The 10,107-nt window shown below is 49.8% G+C and overlaps 1 protein-coding gene across 1 annotated transcript; it reads left to right on the top strand.

Moving 5' to 3' along the window:
* Positions 1-8,843: 8,843 nt before the first annotated feature.
* Positions 8,844-9,263, top strand: LOC140897224 (ribonuclease-like). The gene has a single exon (XM_073309619.1). The coding sequence runs from the start codon at positions 8,844-8,846 to the stop codon at positions 9,261-9,263; it is 420 nt and encodes a 139-aa protein (XP_073165720.1).
* The last annotated feature ends 844 nt before the right edge of the window (positions 9,264-10,107 follow it).

The raw sequence follows: 10,107 nt of genomic DNA, 5'->3' as shown, positions 1-10,107 counted from the left end.
GCCATGACCATGATCAAACCCCAGGTCAAGGGGCCTGGCTTCCCCAGGGGATTGGGGATTGCAGTCTGAGACCTTGCCTTTTTATGGGATGCCAGCTCCAGTCCAGATACAGGTGGGGCAATTCACTGGCTGAACAGGGTGGGGAATGCAGTACAGGGCCGTTCCCCAGAAGGAAGCAGCAGGTCTTATGGGCTGCAGGCCCCAGTGTGGCCCCAGGTAGGGCTGGTAGTGGCCGCTGGGGAATGGGGCACAGGAAACGTTTATTTCCAGAGCACTAGAGGCAAAGCTGGCCCAGCTTGGCAGGGTCTGGCTGGGTCTGGGTGTGTGTCAGGGAGCAAAGAGTTTTCATCTGTGGTTTGCCAGTGAATAGCTCATTTGCTTGCAGCCACAGTTTCCGTGGAGCTGGAAGGGCCCCCATGCCTCATGGCCACCTATGAGGCTCTGTCCCAGAGGGGTTTGCAGCATGGAAACAGAGCTGGCCTCTCCTACCAGTGGCCCCTTCACCCACTGCTCTGCAGCTCCCACAAACAGCAGAGCACATACAGCCACCATCAGCACCGCAGTGCCCCTTTGTAGCACTCGGCCTCCATCCCAGGCCCCTCTAAGCCCTTTACACAGACCAAGCCAGGATCTTCACCCCGATTCCACAGGTGTGGGAAACTGAGGCAGAGGTGGGGCTGTGGATCAGTCAGGGCCAGGCAGTGTACAGTCAGTGGCACTGCCCAGTGTGCTCCCTGCAGCCCACCGGAGGTGAAAATATTCTCAGGGGTGACCTTTGTCCCCTTGTGGATCCATTGCACAGAGCCCTGCTGTTGTAAGCCAGGAGCTGTGAATTCAATTTTCACTGGGCTCTAGATGAGTGTTTTCAAGAATATTTTCCCCCTGGTTCATTTCCTCAGCAGTATGTGGGTGGCTCAGGCCTTAAGAGATGCTGTTGTCACCAAATGGCATTTTTCACATGACTGGAAAGAGAAAAACGTCCCCTGCAAAGCCATATGTTTAATTCTAGCCAGGCCAGTGCTGAAGGCTCATTTATCGGGCACTAGCTAAGGAATTACGACCTCTTGGTTCCATTCTTGGTTCTCCTGTGGGACGTCGGGTCTGTCCCGTCTCTGTTCTGTGCCGCATTTTCAGTGCTGGTCCCTGTGACATACCCAGCGTACAGTCCAGACCGATGAGTAGCTGGATCATTTCTGCCTTCTGGCCCTTTACACTGCTTTGCTGCTGCAGCCTCCAGCCTGGACGGTTCACACATAGCCTCCGGCATGCAAGTCACTCCCAGCTGTATCTGTGTGCATCCTGCAGCCAGACAGCCACGCCTTGGCTCCTACCAGCCTCGGTTGTGCTGCAGGATGACCCCAGAACACCCCCAGCCCCAGACCGGCCCCCAGCCCTCTCTTGCACTATATAAGTTTATGTAAAGTCTGTTATTGCTTTCATAGAAACAATAGGCACGTAACCTGCCACTCCAAATTGGAGTTTCCCAGACACTTTGATGTAAACACTCTGGAGCAGATCAAACGATGAAACAAGTTTATTAAGTCAAAGAGAGAGATTTGAAGTCAGTCCAAGCAATGAGGCATACAAGACAGAAATGTTTTCAGGAAAATAAAAGTTAAAACACACCTGGAGCCTAACTTAACAAACTAGATCCAGTTTAAGCAAAGTTTCTCACCATGTGCTTCCACCTGTTTTAATGACCAAACGACTCAGGGAATGGCCCCTTCTCCAGCTGAACGAATGCTTCCATTGTCTCTTCTGGTGCCGTGAATGCGATGGTCAGGGAGACAGGAATGGGGCCCATTAGGATGTTTGTCCCTCCTTTTTATAGTGCACATTTGAAGTCTATCTAAATAATGGAGGACATCTTAGAATAGTTTACCATGTAACAGAAAGGAGTTTTTAAATATAATTATAGCTCCATTAACATCCAGCCCATTTTCGAATCTATCCCGTTCGCTTCATCGGGACTTGACAGAAACTTAAAATGTGCCTCAAATAGGTCCAAACGTTCCACATCACAGTTCTTTAAAAACATTATTCATTCATAGAATCATAGAATCATAGAATATCAGGGTTGGAAGGGACCCCAGAAGGTCATCTAGTCCAACCCCCTGCTCAAAGCAGGACCAATCCCCAACTAAATCATCCCAGCCAGGGCTTTGTCAAGCCTCGCCTTAAAAATATCTAAGGAAGGAGATTCCACCACCTGCCTAGGTAACGCATTACGGTGTTTCACCACCCTCCTTGTGAAAAAGTTTTTCCTAATATCCAACCTAAACCTACCCCACTGCAACTTGAGACCATTACTCCTTGTTCTGTCATCAGCTACCACTGAGAACAGTCCAGAGCCATCCTCTTTGGAACCCCCTTTCAGGTAGTTGAAAGCAGCTATCAAATCCCCCCTCATTCTTCTCTTCTGCAGACTAAACAATCCCAGTTCCCTCAGCCTCTCCTTATAAGTCATGTGTTCCAGTCCCCTAATCATTTTTGTTGCCCTCCGCTGGATGTTTTCCAATTTTTCCACATCCTTCTTGTAGTGTGGAGCCCAAAACTGGACACAGTACTCCAGATGAGGCCTCACCAATCTTGAATAGAGGGGAAGAATCACGTCCCTCGATCTGCTGGCAATGCCCCTACTTATACATCCCAAAATGCCATTGGCCTTCTTGGCAACAAGGGCACACTGCTGACTCATATCCAGCTTCTCGTCCACTGTAACCCCTAGGTCTTTTTCTGCAGAACTGCTGCCTAGCCATTCGGTCCCTAGTCTGTAGCGGTGCATGGGGTTCTTCCGTCCTAAGTGCAGAACTCTGCACTTGTCCTTGTTGAACCTCATCAGATTTCTTTTGGCCCAACCCTCTAATTTGTCTAGGTCCGTCTGTATCCTATCCCTACCCTCCAGCGTATCTACCTCTCCTCCCAGTTTAGAGTCATCTGCAAACTTGCTGAGGGTGCAATCCACACCATCCTCCAGATGATTAATGAAGATATTGAACAAAACCGACCCCAGGACCGACCCTTGGGGCACTCCACTTGATACCGGCTGCCAACTAGACATGGAGTCATTGATCACTACCCGTTGAGGCCGACAATCTAGCCAACTTTCTATCCACCTTATAGTCCATTCATCCAGCCCATACTTCTTTAACTTGCTGGCAAGAATACTGTGGGAGACCGTGTCAAAAGCGTTGCTAAAGTCAAGGAACAACACGTCCACCACTTTCCCCTCATTCACAGAGCCAGTTATCTCGTCATAGAAGGCAATTAGATTAGTCAGGCATGACTTGCCCTTGGTGAATCCATGCTGACTGTTCCTGATCACTTTCCTCTCCTCTAAGTGCTTCAGAATTGATTCCTTGAGGACCTGCTCCATAATTTTTCAGGGGCCGAGGTGAGGCTGACTGGCCTGTAGTTTCCAGGATCCTTCTTCTTCCCTTTTTTAAAGATGGGCACTACATTAGCCTTTTTCCAGTCGTCCGGGACTTCCCCCAGTCGCCATGAGTTTTCAAAGATAATGGCCAATGACTCTGCAATCACATCCGCCAACTCCTTTAGCACTCTCGGATGCAGTGCATCCGGCCCCATGGGCTTGTGCTTCTCCAGCTTTCCTAATAGTCTCGAACCACTTCTTTCTCTGCAGGGGGCTGGTCACCTCCTCCCCATGCTGTGCTGCCCAGTACAGCAGTCTGGGAGCTGACCTTGTTCGTGAAGACAGAGGCAAAAAAAACCACTGAGTACATTATCTTTTTCCACATCCTCTGTCACTAGGTTGCCTCCCTCATTCAGTAAGGGGCCCACACTTTCCTTGACGTTCTTCTTCTTGCTAACAAACCTGAAGAAACCCTTCTTCTTACTCTTAACATCTCTTGCTAGCTGCAACTGCAGGTGTGATTTGGCCTTCTTGATTTCACTCCTGCATCCCCGAGCAATATTTTTATACTCTTCCCTGGTTATTTGTCCAATCTTCCATTTCTTGTAAGCTTCTTTTTTGGTTCAAGATCAGCAAGGATTTCACTGTTAAGCCAAGCTGGTCGCCTGCCATATTTACTATTCTTTCTACACATTGGGATGGTTTGTCCCTGTAACCTCAATAAGGATTCTTTAAAATACAGCCAGCTCTCCTGGACTCCTTTCCCCCTCATGTTATTCTCCCAGGGGATCCTGCCCATCAGTTCCATGAGGGAGTCAAAGTCTGCTTTTCTGAAGTCCAGGGTCCGTATTCTGCTGCTCTCCTTTCTTCCCTGTGTCAGGATCCTGAATTCGACCATCTCATGGTCACTGCCTCCCAGGTTCCCATCCACTTTAGCTTCCCCTACTAATTCTTCCCGGTTTGTGAGCAGCAGGTCAAGAAGAGCTCTGCCCCTAGGTGGTTCCTCCAGCACTTGCACCAGGAAATTGTCCCCTACCCTTTCCAAAAACTTTCCAAAAACCAGAGACAGAAGCTGCATTTTCTCTCTTTGCCGTTCTTGTCTTTCCCCTCTCGTGTGTGTCTGTGGTATTTTGTCTTCTAGGAAAGAGGATCGGACTTCAACAAAATTGACAGCTCCAGCCCATCTCAACTAATTTTTTTTCTTTGCCCCAGAAGCTCAGTATTGCCATTTTAAATACCATTTCTGAAACTGTCACACAGGGAGGAGAGGTTCCTTTTAAAACTTCTCCCCAGCTACAGGGAAAGGGAATAAGGGACGTAGTTAAAATAAAAGCCTTAATGCTTTACCTTTCAAAGGTCTGAGCTGTTTGTCCTTCCTTTCTGTACCTTCAGTGAAAGGGGGAAAGGACTGTTAATGGTGTGTTTGCCATGGGACTGAGCAAGCTGATGACTCTGGATACCAAACCCCAAACCTTATTTAACACTGCTTGTTCTTCGGCAGTGACAAGGTCACACTAACACCATTGATTCTCTGGGGCCATATATTCCATCTCAATGACTGCCACAGAGCCCAGGGCTGGGATAGCAGGGGCTGTGGTCGGGCCTGGGGGGCACCAGAAGAGCAGTGAGTTTCTAGGCTAGGACTGGATTAGCAAGGGCCAGTGGATCAGGGTGTGTCTGCTCAGCAAATGAAGGTGTGATTGTAGCATGGGTGGGCATTCCTACGCTAGCTTTAATCTAGCTAGCATGGGTAGCAATAGCAGAGAGGACACATTGACCTGGACTACAGCACTGGCTGGCAACCAGGGTAGGTGCCCAAAGTCCCTGGTGGGCTGGTACCAGAGCATCTAGTCCACAATGACGTCTGTACCACTTGATATTGTTACCCACAGTAGCTAGCTTAAAGCTGGCAGGGACACACCTACCCATGAATCATAGAATCATAGAATATCAGGGTTGGAAGGGACCCCAGAAGGTCATCTAGTCCAGCCCCCTGCTCAAAGGAGGACCAATTCCCAGTTAAATCATCCCAGCCAGGGCTTTGTCAAGCTTGACCTTAAAAACCTCTAAGGAAGGAGATTCTACCACCTCCCTAGGTAACGCATTCCAGTGTTTCACCACCCTCTTAGTGAAAAAGTTTTTCCTAATATCCAATCTAAACCTCCCCCACTGCAACTTGAGACCATTACTCCTCGTTCTGTCATCTGCTACCATTGAGAACAGTCTAGAGCCATCCTCTTTGGAACCCCCTTTCAGGTAGTTGAAAGCAGCTATCAAATCCCCCCTCATTCTTCTCTTCTGCAGGCTAAACAATCCCAGCTCCCTCAGCCTCTCCTCATAACTCATGTGTTCCAGTCCCCTAATCATTTTTGTTGCCCTTCGCTGGACTCTCTCCAATTTATCCACATCCTTCTTGAAGTGTGGGGCCCAAAACTGGACACAGTACTCCACATGAGGCCTCACCAATGTCGAATAGAGGGGAATGATCACGTCCCTCGATCTGCTCGCTATGCCCCTACTTAGACATCCCAAAATGCCATTGGCCTTCTTGGCAACAAGGGCACACTGCTGACTCATATCCAGCTTCTCGTCCACTGTCACCCCTAGGTCCTTTTCCGCAGAACTGCTGCCTAGCCATTCGGTCCCTAGTCTGTAGCTGTGCATTGGGTTCTTCCGTCCTAAGTGCAGGACCCTGCACTTATCCTTATTGAACCTCATCAGATTTCTTTTGGCCCAATCCTCCAATTTGTCTAGGTCTTTCTGTATTCTATCCCTCCCCTCCAGCGTATCTACCACTCCTCCCAGTTTAGTATCATCCGCAAATTTGCTGAGAGTGCAATGCACACCATCCTCCAGATCATTTATGAAGATATTGAACAAAACTGGCCCCAGGACGGACCCTTGGGGCACTCCACTTGATACCGGCTGCCAACTAGATATGGAGCCATTGATCACTACCCGTTGAGCCCGACAATCTAGCCAGCTTTCTACCCACCTTGTAGTGCATTCATCCAGCCCATACTTCCTTAACTTGCTGACAAGAATACTGTGGGAGACCGTGTCAAAAGCTTTGCTAAAGTCAAGAAACAATACATCCACTGCTTTCCCTTCATCCACAGAACCAGTCATCTCATCATAAAAGGCAATTAGATTAGTCAGGCATGATCTTCCCTTGGTGAATCCATGCTGGCTGTTCCTGATCACTTTCCTCTCATGCAAGTGCTTCAGGATTGATTCTTTGAGGACCTGCTCCATGATTTTTCCAGGGACTGAAGTGAGGCTGACTGGCCTGTAGTTCCCAGGATCCTCCTCCTTCCCTTTTTTAAAGATTGGCACTACATTAGCCTTTTTCCAGTCATCCGGGACTTCCCCGGTTCGCCACGAGTTTTCTAAGATAATGGCCAATGGCTCTGCAATCACAGCCGCCAATTCCTTCAGCACTCTCGGATGCAACTCGTCCGGCCCCATGGACTTGTGCACGTCCAGCTTTTCTAAATAGTCCCTAACCACCTCTATCTCCACAGAGGGCTGGCCATCTCTTCCCCATTTTGTGATGCCCAGCGCAGCAGTCTGGGAGCTGACCTTGTTAGTGAAAACAGAGGCAAAAAAAAGCATTGAGTACATTAGCTTTTTCCACATCCTCTGTCACTAGGTTGCCTCCCTCATTCAGTAAGGGGCCCACACATTCCTTGGTTTCTTCTTGTTGCCAACATACCTGAAGAAACCCTTCTTGTTACTCTTGACATCTCTGGCTAGCTGCAGCTCCAGGTGCGATTTGGCCCTCCTGATAACATTCCTACATGCCCGAGCAATATTTTTATACTCTTCCCTGGTCATATGTCCAACCTTCCACTTCTTGTAAGCTTCTTTTTTATGTTTAAGATCCGCTAGGATTTCACCATTAAGCCAAGCTGGTCGCCTGCCATATTTACTATTCTTTCGACTCATTGGGATGGTTTGTCCCTGTAACCTCAACAGGGATTCCTTGAAATACAGCCAGCTCTCCTGGACTCCTTTCCCCTTCATGTTAGTCCCCCAGGGGATCCTGGCCATCCGTTCCCTGAGGGAGTCGAAGTCTGCTTTCCTGAAGTCCAGGGTCCGTATCGTGCTGCTTACCTTTCTTCCCTGCGTCAGGATCCTGAACTCAACCAACTCATGGTCACTGCCTCCCAGATTCCCATCCACTTTTGCTTCCCCCACTAATTCTACCCGGTTTGTGAGCAGCAGGTCAAGAAAAGCGCCCCCCCAGTTGGCTCCTCTAGCACTTGCGCCAGGAAATTGTCCCCTACGCTTTCCAAAAACTTCCTGGATTGTCTATGCACCGCTGTATTGCTCTCCCAGCAGATATCAGGAAAATTAAAGTCACCCATGAGAATCAGGGCATGCGATCTAGTAGCTTCCGTGAGCTGCCGGAAGAAAGCCTCATCTACCTCATCCCCCTGGTCCGGTGGTCTATCACAGACTCCCACCACTACATCACTCTTGTTGCTCACACTTCTAAACTTAATCCAGAGACACTCAGGTTTTTCTGCAGTTTCGTACCGGAGCTCTGAGCAGTCATACTGCTACAGGTACTACATGCTACAGCTGCACCTTCCCTTGCTGGGTAGAAACACCTCGAGCCCACGTCTCTAGCGGGACTTGTGCTGTTTGTTCCTCACCCACCCATGGCCTGCTGGTCCACTGCTTTTAATTACCAAATATCAGGAAATGATGCTGACCCAATTATTTACTAGGTTTCCCTTCCTCCTCTTCCTCCTCCATATCTGGCTGGGCTCTATATAACACACTCCAAGGTGGGCAGGAGGATCAGGTTGAGGTTTGGCTCCGCAGTTTCTAGGATCCATTGCTCTGAGAACAGTGAAGCAACAAGGACTTGGGTAAGCTGCAGGAGTTTCCCCCAGCGGGGAGAGAGGAGAGAACACTATTACATAGGGTTGCAAATACAGGGTTTGTTTCTTGGAGGACGCAAGTTCTAGTGGTTAGAGCAGAGGGCCTGGGAGTCAGGACTCCTGGGTTCACTCTCCACCGCTGGGTGGGGAACAGTGGGTTAGAGGAGGTGGGGGCTGATGTCAGTTGGGGTCTGTGCAGCACCTGGCACAAAGGCAGGAGGCCCATCTTGATCACAGCCTGAGACTCTGGACACCTGGGCTCTAACCTGGCTGTGGGAGGGGAATGGGGAGCAGTGGGTTAGAGGAGCAGGCCCCGATCTCGGTGGGGGCCAGGGCAGCACCTGGCACAATGGAGCCCCTGATGTGCCATGTTCTGAGAAGCCCCCAGCACAATGGGGCTGGGACAATGGGATGGACTCTGGGCAGAGTGGGGTGGGCCGGGATATCAGGAGGGGTGAGGATTTTGGGCAGAGTGGGGTGGGAGGGGATGAGGTTGGGCCCAGGCGTTCCATGGTGGAGGCAGATCCCCACCCTGCACTGCCTCCCTATTGCAGGTCGATCCAGCAACAGACACGGCCATGACCGTGAGAAGGCCCCACCTACGGCTATTGCTGCCCCTCATCCTGCTTGCCACCTGCCTGGCTCTGGCCAGAGGGCAATCATGGACCCGTCTGAAAAACAGATTCAGAGAACACCATGTGGATTTCCCAGAAAGGCCAGCTGACTTCCCTGACAACTACTGCGAGATGATGATGTTTAAACGGGGAGTGTATGGGACGTTCATCCACACCTTCATTCATGCGCCCACGCGATCTCTCAAGGGTGTCTGCTCTGTGGGCGGAATACACGTCTCAACTGGCCTACACAGGAGCATTTTTCACTTCACTGTCACCACTAGCAAATATGACCTGCAGATCGGCTCTTACACTGAGAAAAAGTATTCCTGGAACATTGTTATTGGCTGCTGGAGTCGGCTCCCTGTGCTCTATGTGGAGTAGATGTAGGGCCTGTTACTTCCTCTAACCCTGCTCTGTTCCTCCCACACGGGCCACAGCACCCGGCTCCTCATCCTCCTCTGAGCACTGGTCAGATTGTTTAGGTGTTTCCACCCCTCATCCTCAGCTCCCCCTAGTGCCCATTATAGACTATAGCCGCCCCTTCCCACCCACACCCTCTGCTGCCCCCTGGTGCCCATTATACCGTATAACCGCCCCTGCCCACCCTTCCCCGCCCCTAGTGCTCATTATACAGTAGAGCTGCCACTTCCTACGCTCACCCTCTGCTGCTTCCAGTGCCAGTTTTTCAGTATTGTCACTCCTTCCCCATGTTGTATTGGTCTTCTGCCAAATAGTGGCTGTCTAAAAACCTTTCCTTTGATTGAGAAATATCCATCAATTTCACTCTTCTTGTATTGTGTATTGAGTCTGATAATGGACTATCCTCATTCATCACAATTAACTGTAATTTCTCGTTGCTCTCCTCATTGTTTTTTCAAGATTTGCGCACTGCTTGCTTGTCTCTGTGCTCCCCAATCTGCATAAAACCTGATAGCTGCAAAGCAATCACTGTGTTGTGTGAGATTGGGGATGGCAAAAACATAAGCCACTGAAGACGTAATGAATGTGCTGGAAATGTTTTGTGGTTTTCCAGAGAGGTTCTTTGTACTTTCAAGCCAAATCTCAACATTTTCCCTAGTGCTGGGAATACAGCCCATGAGTCCTGACTGCTACCGATGACCCTGCTGTAACCCACTAGACCCCACTCCCCTTCAAGAGCTGGGAAAAGAACCCAGGAGTCCTGAGTCTTCATCTGCCCTATGACAGGATCTCCCTCCCCTCCCAG

Source organism: Lepidochelys kempii, chromosome 13, assembly GCF_965140265.1.
Source record: "Lepidochelys kempii isolate rLepKem1 chromosome 13, rLepKem1.hap2, whole genome shotgun sequence".
Lineage (NCBI taxonomy): Eukaryota > Metazoa > Chordata > Testudines > Cheloniidae > Lepidochelys > Lepidochelys kempii.
The sequence above is the reverse complement of the archived record's forward strand: the minus strand, read 5'-3'. Positions and strand labels throughout refer to the sequence as shown.

Bases quoted from the DNA above. Each gene is read 5' to 3' on its own strand.
- LOC140897224 (XM_073309619.1), top strand. From the start codon at position 8,844: ATGACCGTGAGAAGGCCCCACCTACGGCTATTGCTGCCCCTCATCCTG.